Consider the following 25,498-nt stretch of genomic DNA (forward strand, 5'->3'; position numbering starts at 1 on the left):
AAAAAATGTCAGAGGTTATCAGAGTTTTAATTCCTGTGACCTACTTTCTATTAACATCCTCAAAGTCAATTCAGTCTAAAATAAAACGTCATGTTTGGGTGCATGGGTTGAGATTAGCTTTTGTAAAGTAAATAAATAAATAAATTAATTAATTAATTAATTAATTAATAAAAATAATAAAGAAATAAATAAAATAAAAAATATATATAATTTTTTTATTATTATTCATTTTCAAAAGAGATGTATCAAAAAAAGTTGCAGTATGATATCCTTGTTTAAGTAATATTGTGTGTTTGCTCTCCTTTTCATGACTTTGTAACAAAGTTAATAATGTTAAGGTCAGGTAAGACAGTGGATGACAGTGAATTAGGATGGCAAAAAAAGAGGAGAAAATCACTTGCTGTTATAAGCTGTTATAGTTTTATAAATCTAGCACACCCAATATCAATTGTATTAGTTGTAGCTGTGTTGCTTACACCATACCAGTGTCTTCCTGGCATGCATTTACATTTCTACAGTTTTTACTTGTAACAATAGAAAACCCACAGTGGTCAGGTGTTAATGTGCACTTTAGTATTCAAAATCTTACAGTACAAAGTGGCATACTAATGTGGCATACTAAAAAGTAGCTAAATAAACCAGCAGACGATGCATTTACTGTAAACAAGTTAACGACTTTAATTGGCTTTGGTTTAAAAAAAAGGAGCAACGTGCAGAACAAATCAACTGCAAATAAAACGGCTTAAGATAAACAGCATATATATATATATATATATATATATATATATATATATATATATATATATATATATATATATATATATATATATGCTGTTTTTTTGACTAAAAAAATGCAACTGTGAACATTGACATGCATTATACGACTGGCACACTGCAACGGTTGGAGTTAAAAATCTTCTGTTCTAAAAATCAGTCTGTTATACTGTCATACAATTTTTTTTAATTATTTTAATAAAAATTAAAAGGGCCTAAACATGAAGAGAGAGAAATATAGAACATCTAAATGTAAATGTTGAATATGAGTCCACACTTACACCACTTAAGGCCCTTTCACACTGGACGCGATTTTGACGTGCAAATAATTCGCACAATGTTTTTTTTTTCCGATCAGCTGTTTGTGTAATGAGCGCTTCCACACCGAACGCGACTGTGCTGAGGCGGAAAAACAACATTTTTTTTTTTTCGTTTCGATGTCTATTTTTTTTTTTTTACTCTAGTGGCGACAAAAATGTCTTCAACCAATCACATAAAAGGAAACAAAGGTGACGAAATGTCTAGTTGATGTCACAAGCTATTCAATCAACTTTAACCTTTGCCAGGCATGGCATTTCTCATGAGATTACAACTGTACGCTGTACAGCTGCAGCTGTGTTTGCCCACTGTATGATACAGACAGCAATAACTTAACTTATAAGTTAGAATAGTAAGTTAGAACTTATAAGTTATTACCTTTTATAAATAGTTGATTTTTTTCTAAACATTGTGTCCGCGATTATGGAAAGTTAACGTGTTGCCATCAGTAGGCTACGTCTGTGGCACTGAAATGTTTACATGTGACTCGACTGGAAACACCTGCTCGGATCGATTGATTCCCTGAAGTGCGCGGTTTGTCTCGTCAAATGCGCTGCCGTCTCTGGAGGAGATCCTCAAATTGTCCCACAGACTTTAGAAAGTAAGTGCTGAACCGGCCATGATAAAGTTTTAGCTCCTGTTCAAGATTAGCATCCTCCCCTTCAGACTCTCTGTTCTTTAAGACTGGCTGCACCCAAAACCTTCCTCTCGGTCCTTTAAATAAAATGAAAAGCTCTTCTTCACTGAATGATGAAGTGTCCGTGTTTTCTCAGCTCTCGCTGCAAATTTTTTGGAATGTTGGAGCTCTGAAACATCGCAAATTCGTGTCGCGGCTGATGTGAATGGTTTTGACACAAAATATTCGCATGCAAAATATTTGCTTATCGTTACGCTTTTTCGTTACATGTCCGGTGTGAAAGGACCTTTACAGTGAGGAAAATAAGTATTTGAACACCCTGCTATTTTGCAAGTTCTCCCACTTGGAAATCATGGAGGGGTCTGAAATTGTCATCGTAGGTGCATGTCCACTGTGAGAGAAAAAAATCCAGAAATCACAATATATGATTTTTTAACTATTGATTTGTATAATACAGCTTCAAATAAGTATTTGAACACCTGAGAAAATCAACGTTAATATTTGGTACAGTAGCCTTTGTTTGTAATTACAGAGGTCAAACGTTTCCTGTAGATTTTCACCAGGCGTGCACACACTGCAGGAGGGATTTTGGCCCACTCCTCCACACAGATCTTCTCTAGATCAGTCAGGTTTCTGGCCTGTCACTGAGAAAAAGAGTTTGAGCTCCCTCCAAAGATTCTCAATTGGGTTTAGGTCTGGAGACTGACTAGGCCACGCCAGAACCTTGATATGCTTTTTATAGAGCCACTCCTTGGTTATCCTGGCTGTGTGTTTTCAGGTCATTGTCATGTTTGAAGACCCAGCCTCGACCCATCTTCAATGCTGAGGGAAGTAGGTTGTCCCCAAAAATCTCGCAATGCATGGTGCAGTCGCCCTGTCCCATGTGCAGAAAAACACCCCTAAAGCATTATGCTACCACCGCTATGCTTCACAGTTGGGATGGTGTTCTTGGGATGGCACTCATCATTCTTCTTCCTCCAAACATGTTTAGTGGAATTATGACCAAAAAGTTCTATTTTTGGTCTCATCTGACCACATGACTTTCTCCCATAATTCCTCTGCATCATCCAAATGGTCATTGGCAAACTTAAGACGGGCTAGGACATGTGCTGGTTTAAGCAGGGGAAACTTCCGTGCCATGCATGATTTCAAACCATGACGGTCCTAGCTTTTTTTCAGGTCATTGACCAGCTACTCCCGTGCAGTTCTGGGCTGATTTCTCACCTTTCTTAGGATCATTGAGACCCCACAAGGTGAGATCTTGCATGGAGTCCCAGTCCGAGGGAGACTGACAGTCATGTTTAGCTTCTTCTATTTTCTAATGATTGCTCCACCAGTGGACCTTTTTTCACCAAGCTGTTTGGCAATTTCCCCATAGCCCTTTCCAGCCTTGTGGAGGTGTACAATTTTGTCTCTAGTGTTTTTGGACAGCTCTTTGGTCTTGGCCATGTTAGTAGTTGGATTCTTACTGATTGTATGGGGTGGACGGGTGTCTTTATGTAGCTAACAACCTCAAGCAGGTGCATCTAATTTAGAATAATAAATGGAGTGGAGGTGGACATTTTAAAGGCAGACAGGTCTTTGAGGGTCAGAATTCAAGCTGATAGACAGGTGTTCAAATACTTATTTGAAGCTGTATCATACAAATAAATATTTTAAAAAAAAACATATTGTGATTTCTGAATTTTTAAATACATTTTTAGATTATGTCTCTCGCAGTGGGCATGCACCTAATATGACAATTTCAGACCCCTCCATGATTTCCAAGTGGGGGAACTTGCAAAATAGCAGAGTGTTCAAATACTTATTTTCCTCACTGTATATAATGATCACATATCTTATTGTGATCATATGTCATATCAAATGTCAGTTTCATCAAACCCTTCAGTAAAGATTCAAGATGCATTTTCCTGTAAAAACCACATCCCAATTATGTTTTTTGTTTTGTGATGTGGTTTTTACAGGAAAGTGCGTCTGAATCTTTACTGAAGAGTTTGACGAAACTGACATTAGGGGAAAAGGAACAAATGTAAAAGTACACAGACCACATGTTGTTGTTGTGGTTACCTTACACATGTGACCCAGCTCTGTAAGACTAGAATGTGATTTTCAAGCTATTCTATTGCTCTCAATCATCATCTACCAGCACACATTACTTTTTTGTGCTACTACTCTGGAAAAAACAACAATTATAAAACACAGGTATGTTTTCTTCATCTGTCATATATCTGTACATATACATAATGATAACATTGTATCATAGCTCACATGAATATTTGTATACATTTTTGTATTTCAAAATGATCAGTGATCATCATATTTTATATATTATTGAACTTATTTCTTGCTATAATGTTTAGTGCATTTTGCTCCCCTTGTGTTGATATGCAAAGAGTTTCACTTCAAATTGTGATTTCATTTTTTTAAATGTGAAAAGTTAAATGTAAATATTTACAGACTATCCCACATATATGGAAGCCCTGACTGGCTGTAGATAATATAATTTTTTTCTGTCTTATCTCGTGATCACGACATAAGTTTCTTTTTAGCAAACCACACACATATACATAAACTCTCTTCTCAAACAGCATCCCAAAATTTTAGTTTTTTTTTTAGAAATCTGGAGTATTGCACCTCTTTTTAATTGAATGCACATGATACCAGTCACAGCCTATCCTACAGGATAGTAGGATAATTTTATTTCAAACGAATGAGGAAAATAAAGTGGGTTGAATCCAAACAACTCTAAACGCTTTTTAGAATAGTTACAGAATAATCTGCCATCATTCTGATGGCACTCCACCTGCGCTTTTGATCATTTAAACATGGTAACTATACAAATAAAATATTTATCAAGCGATGCACCGATTTTGCTGAAAGATCCACAAAATATAAGAGTGCACAGTTGGTTTATCCGTCAATCAGATGCCCATGAAAGTTGTGTTTATTGCTATAGCAACAGTAGACTCCGGGTGCAGTGCAGTATTTTGGAATTAAACAATCATGAGAAAATTAAGTTGTGATCACGATAAAAATACCATTTGTTATCTATTAGGGGTGACCCCGAATAGTTGAAGATTTGATGCATCGATATGCGGAGCCCGATTCGACCACCGATCTCTCAGTCGAATCTTCGCGGGTGTTATGAAATTAGGATCATACCATTTTGGCAATATGGGGGTGCTCAATATTTTAAAGACTCTGAGCTTCGCTTCCGGTGTGCGACCCCTTTAAGCGCGCTGAGCTTCACACCGCCAAGCGCAGCACAGCGCCGTGCCTTTAAAATTGGAACAAATTCAATAAGTGTACACACACCGGTGGTGGCATTCAGTGCCTGTCCGCGGCCACACTGAGGGAGTTGTTTAAAATCCTGCCATGCCACACCGCTCCATTTCAAGGTTTTATATAAAATCTATATTATATTTCCCTCAAATCATCAATGTACTGATTTCACCCTATGCTACAAGATACACTCATCGTGCAGCTCTTCTGCCAGTCAATTCAAAATTGAACTTGCGCGTCAGATGGCGGTGTGAGATACCTGAGGCGCAGTGCTGAGCTTCGCGTCCAGTGTCCTTCGTGTCCTTCACCCCCTTAGGCACAACCGGCTTAAGAACGTGCATGTAAACGTACTCGGTTACTTTCGTAACCTCGGTTCCCTGAGAGAGAGGAACGAGTATTACGTATGGGAAAAACTCCTTTTCTCGAGAATGTGAAGCAAAACTTTTAATAAAGGTATCTATGTAAAGCGCAGTGAGCTGCACGGCCATAGCCCAGCGCGAGGAGCGCTCTGATTGGCCGGGCCGCGGCAACTGCAGGAACCTATGGTGAGGCGGCTGAGAGGAACGAACCAATGGGGGGCGTTCCAGAAGCCCGCCGAAAAAGGTGCTTATATTTGCATACAGGAGGCTATATAAGACCCTAATTCGCCATAGGTGTCAGGTTTTAAGATCGACTGAAGCGATACCTGAGAAGCATAAACACGGCACGGAACGTAATACTCGTTCCTCTCTCTTAGGGAACCGAGGTTACGAAAGTAACCGAGTACGTTCCCTTTCGAGAGAGGTTCCTCGTATTACGTATGGGAACACAATGTAAAGCGCTGTGTGTGCTGACTGACCCAGTATACCCAAAGCACATGTTAATAAACCCCCGATAGACCGACAGAGGCGGCTTATAATGGGAATGAAGAACCGGAAGAGTCGGTTCGTTTGAACAGCTGATCGGACATAGTCGGATCTTATGATGAATGAATAGTGCTTAAGGACTAATGTGTACAGGCCAAAACGTAAGGCAATCTGTTTGCCAGGGTCAAGATAGAGCCTAGATGGAGAGAAGCCCTGCTTGTAGAATACTGGAACCTCCAACTTGTAGAATCTGATAAAAGTGGACGGAGAGGCCCAGCCTGCCGCCGCACAGATATCTTCCAAAGAAATGTCACACGACCAAGCCCAAGATGAGGCCATGCCTCTAGAGGAGTGGGCTTAAATGCCTGTAGGACAGGTTAGGTCCTAGACCTATATGCTAGTGGGACTGCATCCACTATCAAGTGTGAGAGACTGTTTCATGACAGCACAAACTTTAGTGCGGCCACCGAAGCAATGAAGAGCTGATCCGACTGCCTGAAGGGGGCGGAGCGCTCTAGATACAATCTCAATGCTCTGACTGGGCAGAATAGGTTTGCGTCTTATTCTCTCTGAGACGCGGGTTAAGCAGTGAAAAGACCTGCATACTGAAGGGGTTGATAGCACTTTCAGCATAAAACCATGCCTCGGTTTGAGCACAACCTTGAAGTTGCTGGACCCAAACTCAAGACAGGAAGGGCTCACGGAGAGTGCAGGTAAGCCACCCACTCGCTTAACCGAGGCCAGAGCCAGCAGAAAAACGGTTTTGAGTGATATGTGCTTCAAGCTCGTGGTCTGAAGTGGTTAGGAGGGGGAACCCTTCACGGCCTCCAAAACCATGGCGAGGTCCCAAATAGGGACCGAGGTAGGGGCAAGGCGGGCTGAATCTCCTGGCCCCTTTAAGAAAACACACAATAAGATCACTTTTCCCTAGTGAATGTGCCGCGATCGGAGCGTGGCTAGCTGCTATGGCGGAGACACACACCCCGAGTATGGAGGGGGGACGACCCGCATCCATTAGCTCTTGGAGAAAGCGAGCAGTTCCGCCAGTTCGCATGAGTGTGCGTCGATGTTTCGCGTAGCACATTGGTTAGAAAACCACTGACCACTTCAAAGCAGAGCTGCCAGATAGCAGGGGCTCTAGCTTCCGAAATAGTGTTCATAACTTGTCAGAGAGGTTCCCGGATACCGTTGATGGGCCATACGTGGAGGGCCCACAGCTCGGGATTGGGATGCCAGACCTTCCCTTTCATTGGCAGAATAGGCCATGGGGCTGTGTCTGACAGCTGAAACAGTTTGGAGAACCATGTGCGGTTCTTCCAAAGTGGGGCTATTAAAAAGCACAGGCTTGCAGCTGGATCGCGATCGGAGGGAACATATAGAGGGAGTCTGGGCCAACATGGGCCAGGGCATCCCTGCGTTTGCAGAAAAAATATTGGGCAGCGTGTGCTGTGCGAGCTGACTCGTTTGCGGGTAAAGGGACCATCCCCCTGGGGACATGGGTCCTCTGGATAACATGTCCGGACCCTGATTCAGAATACCTGGCACGTAAGCCGCCCTTAGGGAGCTCAGATTGTGCTCTGCCCATAAAAGGAGATGCTTAGCCATGCAGTGAAGAGAGTCTGATCTCGGCTGCCCTAGCGATTTTATGTACATTATCAAGACGTGGTGGTTCTTATGCCGTAAGACGCTCGTTGAGTCTTGAGTCTATGACAATGACTGTACTGATAAGCCTGCCCCTCGAAGGCAAATCTCAAGAATGGCCTGTAGTGGGGGTGGGGGGTTATCGTAACGTGAAGTATGCGTTTTTCAGATCTATTGAGAAAACCCAATCCCCGGGGCGAATGTGCGCGAGGATTTGTTTCACCGTCAGCACCTTGAAACGAGCGTGTCATAAGTGCTTTGTTCAGATGCCTGGAAAATGGGCCTGAGACCGCCACCCATTTTCGGCATGAGGAATTAGCGACAGTAAAAACCTGACTCGCTAGCGTCGGGTGTACTGTTTCCGCCGCTCTCTCCTTTAACAGTCTCAATGCCTCAGCGAGAAGCACGTGACTGACACTGCTTCTTACAGAGGGCTCGACCACGGCTTGAATCGCGGGGTCTGCGAGCAAAACTGTAGCGAGAACCTCGTTTTATATGTTCAACACCCAATATTATATACCAGGAATGGCCTGCCAGGCCTGGGCTCGTAAAGCCAGGGGTTGAATTAGATTCGGGGGCTGGCCGCTTAGTAATAGGGGCCTGTTAGCCGGGTTGCTTGTGCTGTAACACTGCTTGTAACACTGTGGGGATAGTGTTAGTTTTGGCGGTGCAGGCTTTGCAGTGGGCGCGCGCCTCACATTTATATTGTGTGTGCGAGAGTGAACTTTGTGAAAAGTGCTTGGGTGCAGGAGTGCAGACTGTAAAGTGGGCACATTTCCTACATAGAAAGCTCTTTTGTGTGTAGTGTAAACAATGTGCAGTGGCGCACAACCTACGTAGAATACCCACGGTGCAAACCAGTGAGCAAATCCACAGGGGTAAACGCACACAGCATTAGTGTGCAGACGAGCGTGTTTAACACAGGCTAGTTGACTGCAATATTTCATCTCCAGTCACTTAACTTAAGGGAACTGGGAGAATGTAAGGAAGTGCGGGTGGTATGTGAGCCAGTCTAGACTGAAAGCACACTTGCAGACAAGCGTGTTTGACCACAGGCTAGTTGACTGCAATAAGGCTAGTTGACTTTATATGGTGTAATCCGGCCGCGGCGGGATTTATTTGTGATTTTGTGAGGCTGAATTAACAGTGCTTATGTAGGGGTGCACACTGTGTAGTGGACACTTTGTCTACAGTGTAAAAACCTTTCCAGCCGCCTGAATAAAGGGGACTGGAAGTGATAGAGTGAAAAAAGGGCTTAGCTTGGCAGCCATTTTCCGACGCCCTTATGCTCTGACAGTGAGCACGTGCTATGACGTAAGCCGCGCTCTAGTCAGCAACGCGCTGTGGAAGGGGCGCGCGCTATCATGACAAGGCAGCCATTACAACTTCCTTGGCAGTAAGCGCGCGCTGCAGCAACATTGTTCTTGACATACCCAACAGCCCGAGCTTGCTCGTCTAACTTACTCTAGTATTCTCTGTCCGCAGCGCTTCAGCACGGCGGCGGTAGAATGAGCACGGCGAGAGCTTCGGCTCGAGTTTGTTTTTTCACTCTAGTATTCTCTGTCCGCGGCGATAGAGCGACAGAACGAGAGAATTGGAAGCGTGAGTTAAAACTCTGTCCGCGGCGCTTCTAGCACGGCGAGAGCTTCGGCTCGAGTTTGTTTATTCACTCTAGTATTCTCTGTCCGCGGCGATAGAGCGACAGAACGAGAATTGGAAGCGTGAGGAAAAACTTTGTCCGCGGCGCTTCTAGCACGGCGAGAGCTTCGGCTCGAGTTAGTTTATTCACTCTAGTATTCTCTGTCCGCGGCGATAGAGCGACAGAACGAGAATTGGAAGCGTGAGTTAAAACTCTGTCCGCGGCGCTTCTAGCACGGCGAGAGCTTCGGCTCGAGTTTGTTTATTCACTCTAGTATTCTCTGTCCGCGGCGATAGAGCGACAGAACGAGAATTGGAAGCGTGAGGAAAAACTCTGTCCGCGGCGCTTCTAGCACGGCGAGAGCTTCGGCTCGAGTTAGTTTATTCACTCTAGTATTCTCTGTCCGCGGCGATATCGCGACTGAACTAGAGAAGAGGAAGAGCGAGGAAAAACTCCGTCTGTCCGCGGCGCTTCTAGCACGGCGAGAGCTTCGGCTCGAGTTAGTTTATTCACTCTAGTATTCTCTGTCCGCGGCGATATCGCGACTGAACTAGAGAAGAGGAAGAGCGAGGAAAAACTCCGTCTGTCCGCGGCGCTTCTTCAGCACGGCGAGAGCTTCGGCTCGAGTTAGTTTATTCACTCTAGTATTCTCTGTCCGCGGCGATATCGCGACTGAACTAGAGAAGAGGAAGAGTGAGGAAAAACTCCGTCTGTCCGCGGCGCCTCCTCAGCGCGACGGTATAGTGACGAGAGCTTAGGCTCGAGTTCGCCTATTCACTCTAGTATTCTCTGTCCGCGGCTGTAGCGCGACGGAATGAGAGAAGAGTGAGAACAACTCTGTGGCAGCGGCGGAAGAAGAGCCGCGGCGGCGGCAGAGTGAAGAGAGCTTCGGCTTGAGTGTGCTCATGTCCTCTAACATTCTCTCTTTCCGCGGCGCTATTCAGCGCGACGGGACGAGAGCAGAGGGAGAGTGAGAAGAGCTCCGTCTTTCCGCGGCGCTTAACGACGCGGCGGAACGAGAGAGTCCTCGAGTAGAACAAGCCTGTAAGCTCTAGAAGTGGCGTTGCAGCGGCAACACACACACAAACACATATAACACTCAACATAGACACAGTTTAAAGGATATATAACGCTGGATGGCGTAGCTGGAACGGCAGAGAAGGCGGAGAGGGAGTCCGTCGTCCTCAGCTGCAGGTTCCGCTGGTGCCTTTTCAACGGCGGTGCTTCTTCCGGAGACCAGCGAAGGTATCGCTGAAGGAGATAAAATCTGACACCTATGGCGAATTAGGGTCTTATATAGCCTCCTGTATGCAAATATAAGCACCTTTTTCGGCGGGCTTCTGGAACGCCCCCCATTGGTTCGTTCCTCTCAGCCGCCTCACCATAGGTTCCTGCAGTTGCCGCGGCCCGGCCAATCAGAGCGCTCCTCGCGCTGGGCTATGGCCGTGCAGCTCACTGCGCTTTACATAGATACCTTTATTAAAAGTTTTGCTTCACATTCTCGAGAAAAGGAGTTTTTCCCATACGTAATACGAGGAACCTCTCTCGAAAGGGAACGCACTCAAAGTTTTCTTTTCCTCTCTAGGTAGGTATTTTTTTAGGTTTATTTATGTTCTTTTATATATTTGTGATGTTCTGTATTTCGATTGCGGCTTTAAAATGTCATGAGAAAACGGTTTACGAATGTTTATCTACCATATTACCTTTATTTAAACCTAAATAAGAAAGCCATTGTTAGTTCGTCTGTCAATTGGCAGGCAGTTTTGGTCGCTTTATTAAAAGTTGTTGCTGTGTGCAGTGTGTAAAGGAAAATAAAAATAGTTTTACCCTCCCGCTGACTAGTGTTGTGCCCCTCCCGACCCATTCACACACACACACAGATGATTCGACTATCGGCCGTCCATAGAGAGATTCGACAATTCTGATTTGAATGTCTAAATCCTTAGTCGGGGACACCCCTGTTATCTATAGATCACGAGAAAATATAAAGTCATGACCACAAGAAACCGCCTCTTAGGGATGTAACGATTCGTTTTAACAACGATTCAATTCTTATCGCGATTAAAGGTTGTCGATGCGATTTAAGGACAATACTGGTTCATTTAGAACGATATGATCCGAAACGATTCAGTGACTTGAAATCGATTCAGTAACTTTTTTGCCAAAAATTTTAATCAGTGTGACAGATTTATTTCAGTCGAATCGAATCTTTGTTAAAACGAATCGTTACACCCCTACTACATATTCCAAAAAAAGTTGGGACAGGTAGTAATAAGAGGCCAGAAAAGTTAAATGTACATATAAGGAACAGCTGGAGGACCAATTTGCAACTTATTAGGTCAGTTGGCAACATGATTGAGTATGTAAGGGTGGATCGCCTACGGTGGTTCTGACTGCAGGGTTGCCGAACGACTAAAGAAACGTTATCAGCGTGATGGTAGAAAACTGTTCATTTCTTGTCTATAACCACCCACTGCAACTTATACCAACGACGGAAATAAGCGCAGTTACAATAGCAAAATATGTGGGAGAGCGTTGCTTTAATGTGACTATATTGTATTGCAATAGGGAGCACTTCAAAGTCAATACCAAACCAAAACTAGTTAGCAAATCATTTATAATTGAAAGAATTTAATGACAAAATCCGGTTATGGTTACACTTAAAATAGTTACAAAATAGATGAATGAGATGAGAAAACTTATACCATTAATCGTACCCAGCATGTGTAGAATGTTACCTGAGAGATAGAGAGTGATAGAAAGAGAGAAAAAGAGATAAAAAGAGAGAGCAAAGAGAAGAGCCAGAGAAGGCCCTAGAAGAGACAGCCAGAGAAAAAGACAGCGTCAGAGGAAAGAGACCCCCAGAGAAAAAGAGAAGACCTTCAGAGGAAGAAGACCCAGAGAAAAGAAAGACCTCGAGCAACACTTGCAATCTTCTTTTATACATCCCTTGACCATGTGACTGAAACCCTGAGACATTCAAACTGACCAGTCAGACCAGACTTCCCCCACTGTACTACAGGTGTGGCACCATTTGGCCTACAGGCCCTCAACATCTCTTTGTCTTTAGGAATCCCAAACGGCCCCACTGGTAAGAGAGAGGGGGGTGAAACACAGTAAAACAAATGTCTTTGTTCAAAGAAAAATATCAAATATCTTTGAATATTTTAGATTCTTTCAGTCCTCCCATGGCACCTTTGGCCACGCTCATAAAGTGTCCAGAGGTGACACAGAACACAAAGACATTCTTCCAGTTGTGTGTAGATGTCATCTTCAGACTTGTCGTCCAGAAATGTTCCAAAAGCAGTTTGCCAGTTCGGTCTTTGTTCTCATTGCAGTCCTGCAAAGGGAAGGCTCCATCAAATGGTGTTGCATCCTTCTTTGATATGCAAAACGTCCATTGAATACCTCACACCTCGAGAGAACAGTCACTGACGGTTAGAGCAAACGCTTGTCCCTCTTTCTGAGGACACAGGATGTGATCTTGTCCAGCAGGTATCCTGTGATTAAAAGAACATATAGCACCACAAAGAGCAAAAGCATACATGGCATTTGTCATTGGTGAGAAGTTTGATATGGTCAGATTCAAATGGTCTCTGGCAATAAGCCATTAAATCGATATACTTAATAAAGTGGTCAAGGTTGAGAATAAAAGAAGATCTCACAAGCTCTTACATTGTTTCTGGAAACATTAAAAATAAATTGCATTATAAAAAAACAACAATCATTGCTGGTTTTAAACCCTTTTTTCATGAAGAGTATCAACAAAGTATTCAGTGTAACCAAATACAGAGATTCAGTTGAATGGATGTCCTAAAACATTGTTCCAAATCAAAAGGACAAAATTCAAATAATCAGATAAGTTCAAAATCAAAAACATTGTTGCAAGTCAAATGGACAAAATTCAAATGATCAAATAAGTTTCAGAAATGTTTCAAATCAAATTCATTGTTACAATACAATGATAAAATAAATGTTTGCACTTAGGTAAGAATGAGAAATACTAACGTAAATTTTGATATTTAACTTGGTGAGACAAATAATAACTAACTGAATTAGTAAATCAAAGAAAAACAAAACAAACAATAACTGGAAGAAATTCACAGTTATAATACAGTCTAGATGTAAAGAATTTTTTATGAGGCAGATATAGATTTGACTTTGTGTGTGAAGATCAAATCTATGTGAATGCATTTAGCTGTGGCTATGTGTGAATCATGCCCCAAACATGGTGAGGAGGGTTTACAATTGTGATGTAAATTTGGTCTTGTTGAACAGGCAGCCAGCTGAGAATGTGAGTGAGGTGTGGTTGGCTGAACATCTCCCCCCACCAATGTTTGTGTTAGAGGGCATGATAAAGTCAGAGTGACTGAATCCTGCTGTGATGAAAACATTTTCATGGTTAATGCAATTGTAAATTACACTGTAGCCAAAATGGCAATTCTATGCTCCTGTACATGGTTTTACTTCAGCTATATGGAAAATAGCAGAGTTTTCCACTTAGGAGACAAACAAATTCAACATAGAAACACATGAAACTTAAAATTGCTTTACAATTCAAGTATTAACGTTATTCCAATTTTCACAAGATACATGGTCTAGAATGCATAGCATCTACAACCTTTATCCTAAGTGTTTCATACAACACTTACAGTAAAGCAATCATGTGTTTTAAAGAATAAACTTAACCAGTCTATGTGTATTTATTAACACAAACAACTATAATATGTGTTCAATGCGCACAATGCGTTAATACAATTACAAATTTGAAAATACAAACAGGATCATTGCAATTTGGATGTTTAACTATTAAACTCACTGCTATTAGGCTGCTAGCCCACTAGCCAGTGAGGTTAATAGTTGAAGGCCTTGCATGAACAATGCAGTTAACTCACTGAGAGTTTTACCTGCAAATGAGCGATAATCTTTGCCCTTAGAAAGGAATTTCCTATCTTTCTGAAAGTAAGGCGGAGGTCGACCTCGGCCCAGTGACCAGCATTTTACCTCTGAATGGCCTATTTTCTGACAGGAACTGCAAAACCTGTTCTCTTTGCCATAGGTTTGTCTGCTATGTTCTCCTGGAGTTTGAGGATTTTTATGACTCTCTAATGCTTGAACACGAAGCGTACTGGTACATGACTGCGCTATTGCGGTGCTGCATCACCTTAAGAACTGAAATAGTCACACTTCCTTGAGTTGCACATGCATTTTCTGAACTAAACGTTTCAGATTCATTAGATTGAACATGCGTTTTAGTCCCATCGCTGTTAAGCGTTTTGGAGATGGACTTTTTAGCTATTAGCTTAGCCTTGAGATCTGCAATGGTCTCCTTGTGATTTTTACACTTCTCAGTCAGGGCTAACTGATCAGCTAGTAATTTATCTAGCTGTGCTTGAAGATATTGAATCTTTGCCTCAGACTTTTCTGCTTCAGCATTTTTAGAATCAATTGCTTTACATTTAGCCTCTAGACTTGATAATAGAAATGGTGTCACAACATTATGTAGCCTTTTACAACTTATGAAGTTTAAAGCCTCAATTATTTCACCATGTTTTGATTTCTTTTGGTGTTTGCCAATTATGTCCCACCAATTAAGCATTTTATCATCTGAACTGTTGATTCCAATATCCTCTTTCTTAAGTTTGGACAAGATAGGCTCAACTTTTTCGCTCCATAAAGCAAACAATATCTCACTTTTATCAAAAATGTTCCCTTCCATCCCGAGGTGATATTCTGAATATTCTCGGATTGTACAGTAATGGGACTATTGAAGCTGTTTAAAACCTTCTTCTTGGATGAAGTTCTGTTTCATGCAATTCATAAACAATGAAAACAGACTTACCCAATCCTTAGTCAGAAGGCCAGCTTTAATCCAAACACAAGATCAATTGTGGAAAAATGTCCTCATTCTGATGAATTTCAGAAAATTCACTGCAAGGGATCCCGGGTTTCGGCACCATCTGTAAGGGTGGATCGCCTACGGTGGTTCTGACTGCAGGGTTGCCGAACGACTAAAGAAACGTTATCAGCGTGATGGTAGAAAACTGTTCATTTCTTGTCTATAACCACCCACTGCAACTTATACCAACGACGGAAATAAGCGCAGTTACAATAGCAAAATATGTGGGAGAGCGTTGCTTTAATGTGACTATATTGTATTGCAATAGGGAGCACTTCAAAGTCAATACCAAACCAAAACTAGTTAGCAAATCATTTATAATTGAAAGAATTTAATGACAAAATCCGGTTATGGTTACACTTAAAATAGTTACAAAATAGATGAATGAGATGAGAAAACTTATACCATTAATCGTACCCAGCATGTGTAGAATGTTACCTGAGAGATAGAGAGTGATAGAAAGAGAGAAAAAGAGATAAAAAGAGAGAGCAAAGAGAAGAGCCAGAGAAGGCCCTAGAAGAGACAGCCAGAGAAAAAGACAGCGTCAGAGGAAAGAGACCCCCAGAGAAAAAGAGAAGACCTTCATAGGAAGAAGACCCAGAGAAAAGAAAGACCTCGAGCAACAGTTGCAATCTTCTTTTATACATCCCTTGACCATGTGACTGAAACCCTGAGACATTCAAACTGACCAGTCAGACCAGACTTCCCCCACTGTACTACAGGTGTGGCACCATTTGGCCTACAGGCCCTCAACATCTCTTTGTCTTTAGGAATCCCAAACGGCCCCACTGGTAAGAGAGAGGGGGGTGAAACACAGTAAAACAAATGTCTTTGTTCAAAGAAAAATATCAAATATCTTTGAATATTTTAGATTCTTTCAAGTATAAAAAGAGCCTCTCAGAGTGGCAGTGTCTCTCAGAACTCAAGATGGGCATGATCACCAATTCCCCAATGCTGCGGCCAAAAATAGTCATCATTTCTACAGTGCATAATATCATTCAGAGAATCTGGAACAATTTGTGTGTAAGGGTCAAGGCCGGAAAACCATACTAGATGCCTGTGATTTTCGGGGTCTTAAGAGCTCACCCTCATTATCTCCTCTTAGAGTTTTTCAAATGTCAGTTGTGATGTTAAATAAAGCGTGCACCGTGTCAAGAGATTTACAGCTCATTTTACCCCTCATGCAGTTACAGATGCAACGTTTTGACTGAACCTCTTCTACTTCTGCTGCATGAGATGAGAACACAATCTTTACAGTTTCCTGGGTCTTAAAAGAGTGTGATATAATGTCCTTATTTCATGCAAAATGCTAGCTCGCTCTGTCTGGATGCATTTAAAGCTGCTCTAAGTTTGCGTTTTTGTCACCTATTACACATGCGCACTTCAATATGCCGACAGAAAGCAGGTTAATGTGTTTACATGAAGCGCGAAATCGGGGTAAAAGGCAAAAAACTACCCGTCCCCACAACGCGGTATATGCTTATGCCTTTTATGTCCCTACAGGCCCTCAAACCTAGACGGAAGGGTATCTGGCGGGTCAACAGGGCCCGCGTAGATGCTGCAGACAGCCTTCGAATGCAAAAAAGAACACAAAACCTAAGGTTTAACTTCGACTATAAGTGTGAAAAGGGGATTCTGAGGTAATTGCCGTTCCCCTTGCTTTTTATACTGCTAGATTAACCCTACAGTATTAGCATGTCATTTGCATATCGCTCGGCATTTGGCCAGTTTTTCTAACTGCCGTTAGCCTATAAGATTAAGAAATTATGAGAAAAGAGATTTTGCACAGTGTTGAAGTGACCGCATTCAAAAGGGAACAACTTTTGTTATCTCGATCACAATAAATTTAAGTTGTGATCACGAGATAAGACGGGAAAAAAAAGAAGATCCATTGCTGTTCAGGGCTTCCTGAGTTTATATGCAAGCTATAAATGTATGGTTAGATTGAAACTTTATCCTCAGACTTTAAACCACACATTCACATAAAATGATGCCAGACACACAAAATAGCATGATAAATAGTTTAAATAAATAAATATTGAATTGAAAGGAATTATAAAAAAATTGTTATGAATTCTAATGTATGTTTCGTTGCAGAAGATGAATGATACAAATATCATCAGTATGAAAGACATAAGCTTCAATGCCGATTACAATGAAAGCTACAGTTATGAAGACGACTGTTGTGGAGGTCTTATTTGTGATATGGAGTTTACCCTGCACTTTGATTCCATTTTTATACCGGTCTTTTACTCTCTGGCGGTGGTAGTGGGGTTGGTGGGAAATGGGCTGGTTCTGATGGTACTGTGGAAGAAAAGGCTGAGTTTGAATGTTACAGACATCTTCATCCTTCATCTGAGTATAGCAGACACTCTGGTTTTGCTGACGCTGCCCTTCTGGGCTGTGGAGGCAGTGAAGGGGTGGATCTTTGGAACAGCTAAACAAATACAATGTGAGTTATATTATAAAGTGTCCTGGCTCTTACATATATTATAATGACAATGAATGGCAGCTAAAAATTTGAAGCCCAAAAAAAGTGTATCCATACATCATAAACTCCACAAGGCTGTTGAGGCGAATCGATGGGTTTTTGTAAGAAAAATATCCACATTTGACACATTATAAAGTAAAATATCTACCTTTTTGCAGACCATATTTAACTTACTGAACAATATAACTAGTGTGACAATGACGTCAGACATAGCATAAGCGTGGATCTTCAAGAGGCATTATACTTTTTTCGTAAGTTGAATACGGAAGGTGTATTCAAGCTTAATATTTTACTTAGTTTTAAATTTGAATATTTTTCTTCCACAAACCCATTGATGCCCTTCAGAAGGGTTAGCCTTCTACATGTTTACGCTGTGAATACAGTGCAGTTCACGCGTCAATAATCACAAGCATGTCTCGTGGTGCCCATGTGAACAGAATCTGCTGCCGTAGAACTTAAAAGCCATAAACGAGTACTCGATTAACTGTGGGCGGGGCGGGACGTCTCCGCCATGAAGATATGACACTGTTTTGAAAATGTATGTTGACACAAACATGAGGACGCGTATGCGCACATGAACTTGACCGCACTCTGATGTAACTCTCGTTGTGGATTTCCTTTAACAGTGCGCCGATACACAGGTAACTAAAGCACAGAGAATACAACATTCTATTTCAATCCTTTTCTCATTATAATGCTGTATAATACTGTATTTCATGATCATTCACAGTCCTTCCAGCTATCTCTGCATGCTTCAGTTTCACTTTATTCCGCAGTCTGGAAGGCGTGCTGTCTAACGCTAACCAATCAGACCTCAGTTACCGCCAAAATGCTGCAATAACCAATCCGAAAAATAGACAAATATATTTTTTTAAATCAGGGTGATCATCGTTTTCATGATCAATTGTCACTGTTGCCATCCCTATTTCATAACATTAGGTTTGAACCACTGGAGGTACATGGACAATTTTAACAATGTCTTTACCACCTTTCTGGACCTTGACAGTGTTCAATTAATAGCTGTCTATGGTAGGGTCAGACAGCTTTCAGATTTCATCAAAATTTCATCTTAATTTGTGTTCCAAAGATGAACAAAGGTCTTACGGGTTTGGAACAACATGAGGGCGAGTAATTAATGACATAATTTTCATTTTAGGGTGCACTATCCCTTTAAAACACCAGGTGTAAACGTGTATACGTCTCCCTACTTCTACTTGTGATCCATTGGACCAAAACACATCTTAATACCATGTATAAATAGGACCTGAGATGATCTTGTACTGAACCAGGAATATTGCATTAATAACCAACTTCAGGTGTGCAATTTTTCAATCTCTCATTTCTCCATCAGATCAACTTCTTCTGTGGTATTTCCATGCTTTTCTGCATCAGTCTTGACCACTACCTGTCCATCGTCCGCGCAGTGGAGATGTATTCTCGTAAAAAGCCCATGGTCATTCACTGTTGCTGCCTGATGGTCTGGGTCTTCTGCATTCTGCTCTCAATTCCTGAATGGATATACCTTGTGACCATGAAAAACAGCAGACGTCAGGATAAAACAGAATGTGTTTTGTTTTACCCCTCTAATTATTGGCTTCTAAATTGGCATTGGTACTGTCGTCTGCTCTACCATATTTTGGCCTTTGCTCTTCCAGCCCTAATAATGCTGTTCTGTTACTCTTGTATCCTTTTGCGGCTGCGACGTGGCTGCCAGGGGATGCAAAAGAAGAAGCCATTCCGTGTAATTGTAGCCCTCTTACTGTCCTTCTCAATCTTTTGGACACCCTACAACATCGCCCTCATCATTGACACCATAAAAAACAACCATATCATTAATCTCAGTAACCAAATGTCCTGTGAAAGCACCACATTGAGTATAGCTTTAACAATTACTTCCACATTGGGCTACTTAAACTGTTGTGTCAAACCAGTGCTTTATGGGGTTTTTTGGCTGAAGGTTAGCTAACTTCCAGCATCTATAATATTAACTGGTTTTAATAATTCTTCTAATTTTAAAAGAATAGGGAAGTACACCACAACAGTAACAAAAGAGGAACTTTATCGTTAGAATCACTTTCAAAATAACTTTTTCAGCTGAAGAATGATTTAAAAAAAATTAAGAGCTTGGACGTTTAAACTGCAGCTGCCGCTTAAAATAAACATAGCATTATATGTTGGTGTGGATGCTAATATTCTCGTAATCATGTGATTATCTTTATTCTTATGTTTATAGCTAATTTCCTTGGTGTGAACAGGTCTTTAATTTCATGACTGCTGACATGAATATAGAGAAGTCTATAATCTTACATTCATACACTATTTTTCTCTTTGCACATACAGCAGCTACACTGTAAAAAATTGTCGTAAAATAACGGTAATCTACTGGCAGCTGTGGTTGCCAGCAATGTACTGTTAATTTACAGCCCTCTACTGTTTATATACAGCTCTCATTTTTTACAGTATTTTACCGTAATAATACCATGAAAGGTACACTGTAAAAAAATGCTGTAAAAAAACGGCCACATTTTGACAGTAAAATGCTGTTTTCCATTAAAACAGTAATATACTGTAGAAAACAATGCATTCTGGCCAATATTTGTCATTTTCGAGAAAATAGCCAACAGTAATATACTGTGAATTAACACGCTTAAAGTCGACACTCAGAGGCTGTGCTCAAAATCACTCCCTATCCCCTTATTCACTATTCCCTACACTAGTTCACTGATATAAACCACTCGACAGAGAGAGAGGAAAGAAGAGAGTGAATTCAGACACTGATGAACACCTGCTGTTATCACTGAAGGAAAGAGAAACATCAACAGAAGAAAGTTGATTTCATCAACTGAAGATAAAGAGAAGACATTAAATCTGTGAAGATCTCATCAGAGGATTAAACAACTCCACAAACAGCATTACCAGCTTCACACATTACTAACCAGACTGACTTTATTTCTGTCAGATGACTACAGAAGCTCTTATTGAGAATTATCAGATGATGTTTTATTGTTTCTTCTGACGTTACCATTATGGTGATCAGTGTTTGCTTTAGTTGGGCTCTTGAACATTGACACAATAACATTAGTTTTTCCTCTCGCTGCTGTAACGGTGTGTTTTCAATACATTTGATTTAGCAAGCAAAGCTGAGAAAAAAACATGAGTTGCTTATGTTGACTATTTAATAATGGTTTAATTCACTAATAATTTACTAGTCTTATCTATAAACATATAGCTGATGCTTAATTTTTTGTAAAACTTGAACCCTATAATTTTAGAACATCAGTATTGCAACAACCAGATAATTTGAAGAGCATGGAAACAGCTTGTGGTCAAAACATCTGAATCAATCTGACTCACATAGACATCAAGAATCGGATTATGAATCTCAGCCGTGGTGACACTCAAAACTCCCAGCATGCATTGCGGCATGAATAAATTATGCTGCTGAATAGCCTGGTTATTGTCTTTAATTCTTATTATTTGCCTTTATTTTGCTGCTGCTGTTGTGTTGACTTTAAGTAGTGTTTTGTGATGTTCAGAGTTGATCTGTTCATTTTTTTTATTGATTGTCACCATTGTTGAGATTCATACGCTGATTCTTCAAGTCTATGCGAGTCTAAATGACAGCAGAGAGCAAACAATTTGTTAAAATCATGACTTTATAAATCATTCATAACTAATTCCTAATCAGTGGTTGATAAATTCAGAAGGGTCCCAGTTTAATAACGTAAAATAAGAGTCGATATGTGTTTTTAAAAGAATGGGTTTGTTTAGGGAAAAACACTGGACAAGATTAACAAACTAAACGTCCTATTACAATTATAGCAAAACATAATCAATCATTTTTGACCATTTTTTTTTCTTGGCTTTTTTGCTACAATAAATGTGTTTAAGAAACACACAGTTATAGCAGACAAAGAAAGACTATTATTACAAAGTCAAGGGCCAAGAGCCCAACTGAAGCCAACACTGATCACGATAAGGGTGACCAAATATTTTCTATTAAACATCAACACCTAAAGATCTGATAATTCTCAATAAGAGCTTCTGTAGACGTCTGACAGAAATAAAGTCAGTCTGGTTAGTAATGTGTGAAGCTGGTAATGCTGTTTGTGGAGTTGTTTAATCCTCTGATGAGATCTTCAGAGATTTAATGTCTTCTTTTATCTTCAGTTGATTTCATCTAAAGCTGTGGCTGAAGTCAGTTGTAGTTCTTGTGTTTCTCTGTCCTTCAGTGATTCTTGTTAAAAGGTGTTCTCAATTATCACTTAATTAATCTCTTAATTATCTCATTAACTTCATCAATGCTTCAATTACTCTAACACTCTGTAGTGTGTACACTCTTCAGTGTTCATTTAAAACTGAAGATTTTGCTGTGGGGTTAAAAGGGTTAAAGGGGTTAGATGAAAAATCCCACAGCGGGAACCGTAAATTAACAGTAAGAAACTGTAAATTCATTTACGGAAAAGTACTGTAAAAAAACGGTACTTTACTGGAACCAGAGCTGCCAGTAGATTACCGTTAAATCAAGGAAAAACAGTAATATACTGTAAAACGTAACAGTCAGATTTACCAGATGAATCAAGATATTTTCACTGAAATATTAGTGAAAGTTAATAGAAAAAAGTTGTGCAAAGTAGGTAACTGATAAGGAGAGTAAATATTAAAATGACCTGTGTTTATGTGTTGTTGCACAAGATGATATAGAAGAGATTTTTTAGTTGAATTCATTAGTTTTGTGGGTTACCATTGCTGTGAAGAGTAGAGCCTGTGCTTCAGTCCAGGATGAGCAGAGAAACATTGATGATATGCTGCCTGATGCTTTATTTAACGGCAGTGACTGTGTTTGCTGATGCAGTTATGAGCCGTTTGTTGAGTAATTTATCACATATGTGTGTGCTATTGCTCACAACGAACCGCAAAGATTGAAGTTAAAGTCATGTTTCTAAATTATTTTACTACTACACCTTACACATGTGAAATGACTCAAATGAAGTTTTACGATACAAACACCTATAAATACTAGTTTTAAAATGAGAACTGTTTGAAGCGATCAGTTTTCCAAATTAAAAGTTACCCTTCATGGTATTACGGTAAAATACTGTAAAAAAATGAGAGCTGTATATAAACAGTAGAGGGCTGTAAATTAACAGTACATTGCTGGAACCACAGCTGCCAGTAGATTACCGTTATTTTACGACACAATTTTTTACAGTGTAACTTTTCATTTGGAAAACTGATTGCTTCAAACAGTTCTCATTTTAAAACTAGTATTTATAGGTGTTTGTATCGTAAAACTTCATTTGAGTCCTTTCACACTTGTAAGGTGTAGTAGTGAAATAATTTAGAAACATGACTTTAACTTCACTTTTTGCGGTTCATTGTGAGCAATAGCACACACATATGTGATAAATTACTCAACAAACAGCTCATAACTGCATCAGCAAACACAGTCACTGCCGTTAAATAAAGCATCAGGCAGCATATCATCAATGTTTCTCTGCTCATCCTGGACTGAAGCACAGGCTCTACTCTTCAGCACAACGGTAACCCACAAAACTAATGAATTCAACTAAAAGATCTCTTCTATATATCATCTTGTGCAACAACACATAAACACAGGTCATTTTAATATTTACTCTCCTTATCAGTTAATGACTTTGCACAATTTTTTTTTAACTTGCACTAATATTTCAGTGCAAATATCTTAAATCATCTGGTAAATTAGACTGTTACGTTTTACAGTATATTACTGTTTATCCTTGATTTAACGGTAATCTACTGGCAGCTCTGGTTGCCAGTAAAGTGCCGTTTTTTTACAGAACTTTTCTGTAAATTAATTTACAGTTTCTTACTGTTAATTTACGGTTCCCTCTGTGTGTTTTTTCATCTAACCCCTTTAACCCTTTTAACCCCACAGCAAAATCTTCAGTTTTAAATGAACACTGAAAAGTGTACACACTACAGAGTGTTAGAGTAATTGAAGCATTGATGAATTTCCTGAGATAATTAAGAGATGAATTAAGTGATAACTGAGAACACCTGTTAACAAGAATCACTGAAGGACAGAGAAACACAAGAACTACAACTGACTTCAGCCACAGCTTTAGATGAAATCAACTGAAGATAAAAGAAGACATTAAATCTCTGAAGATCTCAGCAGAGGATTAAACAACTCCACAAACAGCATTACCAGCGTCACACATTACTAACCAGACTGACTTTATTCCTGTCAGACGTCGACAGAAGCTCTTATTGGGAATTATCAGATCTTTGGGTGTTGATGTTTAACTGAAAATATTTGGTCACCATTATCGTGATCAGTGTTTGCTTCAGTTGGGATCTTGGCCCTTGACTTTGTAATGATAGTCAGTCTGCTATAACTGTGTGTTTCTTAAACACATTTATTGTAGCCAAAAAGCCAAGAAAAAAAATATGGTCAGAAGTTATTGACTATGTTTTGCTGTAATTGTAATAGGATGTTTAGCTTGTTAATCTTGTCCAGTGTTTCTTCCCCAAACAAGCCCATTCTTTTAAAAACACATACATTTACTCTTATTTTATATTATTAAACTGGGACCCTTCTGAAATTATCAACCACTGATTAGGAATTAGTTATAATTTATAAAGTCATGAGTTCAAAAATTAGTTTGCTCTCTGCTGTCATTTAGACTCACATAGACATGAAGAATCAACGTATGAATCTCATCAATGGTGACAATCAATAAAAAAAACGAACAGATCAACTCTGAACATCACAAAACACTACTCAAAGTCAACACAACAACAGCAGCAAAAATAAACGCAAATAATAAGAATTAAAGAAAATAACCAGGCTATTCAGCAGCATAATTTATTCGTGCCGCAATGCATGCTGGGAGTTTTGAGTGTCACCACGGCTGAGATTCATACGTCGATTCTTGATGTCTATGTGAGTCCGATTAATTCAGATGTTTTGACCACAAGCGTTCCCATGCTTTTCAAATTATCTGGTTGTTGCAATACTGATGTTATAAAATTGTAGGGTTCAAGTTTTGCAAAAAATTAAGCGTCAACTACATGTTTATAGATAAGACTAGTAAATTATTAGTGAATTAAACTATTATTAAATAGTCAACATAACCAACTCATGTTTTTTTCTCAGCTTTGCTTGCTATAACACATGTATTGAAAACACACTATTACAGCAGCGAGAGAAAAACTAATGTTATTGTGTCAATGTTCAAGAGCCCAACTAAAGCAAACACTGATCACCATAATGGTAACGTCAGAAGAAACAATAAAACATCATCTGTTAATTCTCAATAAGAGCTTCTGTAGACGTCTGACAGAAATAAAGTCAGTCTGGTTAGTAATGTGTGACGCTGGTAATGCTGTTTGTGGAGTTGTTCAATCCTCTGCTGAGATCTTCAGAGATTTAATGTCTTCTTTTATCTTCAGTTGATGAAATCATGTTTCTCTTTCCTTCAGTGATAACAGCAGGTGTTCATCAGTGTCTGAATTTACTCTCTTCTTTCGTCTCTCTCTGTCGAGTGGTCTATATCAGTGAACTAGTGTAGGGAATAGTGAATAAGGGGATAGGGAGTGATTTTGAACACAGCCTCTGAGTGTCGACTTTAAGCGTGTTAATTCACAGTATATTACTGTTGGCTATTTTCTCGAAAATGACAAATATTTCCCAAAATGCATTGTTTTCTACAGTATATTACTGTTTTAATGGAAAACAGCATTTTACTGTCAAAATGTGGCCGTTTTTTTACAGCATTTTTTTACAGTGTAGGATAGTTTTACATTCCTCAAGCATACTTGATTCCTTGCAGCAACATTTTAGAGAGAGATAAAAATAGATCGCTCTCTAACCCTTGGCAGATTTGTCTAATCGATCAGACTTTTTAAAAAGAGTGAGCAGCTGAATGATGTCAATTTGCTGTTTGTTTGTTTTTTCCTTCTTCTTTTTTATATATGTCATGTAAAG

The 25,498-nt window shown here is 40.0% G+C and overlaps 1 protein-coding gene across 1 annotated transcript; it reads left to right on the plus strand.

Annotated features, from left to right (window-relative positions):
- The first annotated feature begins 3,873 nt into the window (after positions 1 to 3,873).
- Positions 3,874 to 19,867, plus strand: LOC137049087 (C-X-C chemokine receptor type 3-like). The gene is made up of 4 exons (XM_067427473.1): positions 3,874 to 3,931; positions 17,133 to 17,487; positions 18,153 to 18,167; positions 18,843 to 19,867. Exons 2-4 carry the CDS (start codon positions 17,136 to 17,138, stop codon positions 19,490 to 19,492), a joined length of 1,017 nt encoding a protein of 338 aa, XP_067283574.1. The 5' UTR covers positions 3,874 to 3,931; positions 17,133 to 17,135; the 3' UTR covers positions 19,493 to 19,867.
- Positions 19,868 to 25,498: the final 5,631 nt, after the last annotated feature.

This window comes from Pseudorasbora parva, chromosome 20, assembly GCF_024679245.1.
Source record: "Pseudorasbora parva isolate DD20220531a chromosome 20, ASM2467924v1, whole genome shotgun sequence".
Classification (NCBI taxonomy): Eukaryota; Metazoa; Chordata; class Actinopteri; order Cypriniformes; family Gobionidae; genus Pseudorasbora; species Pseudorasbora parva.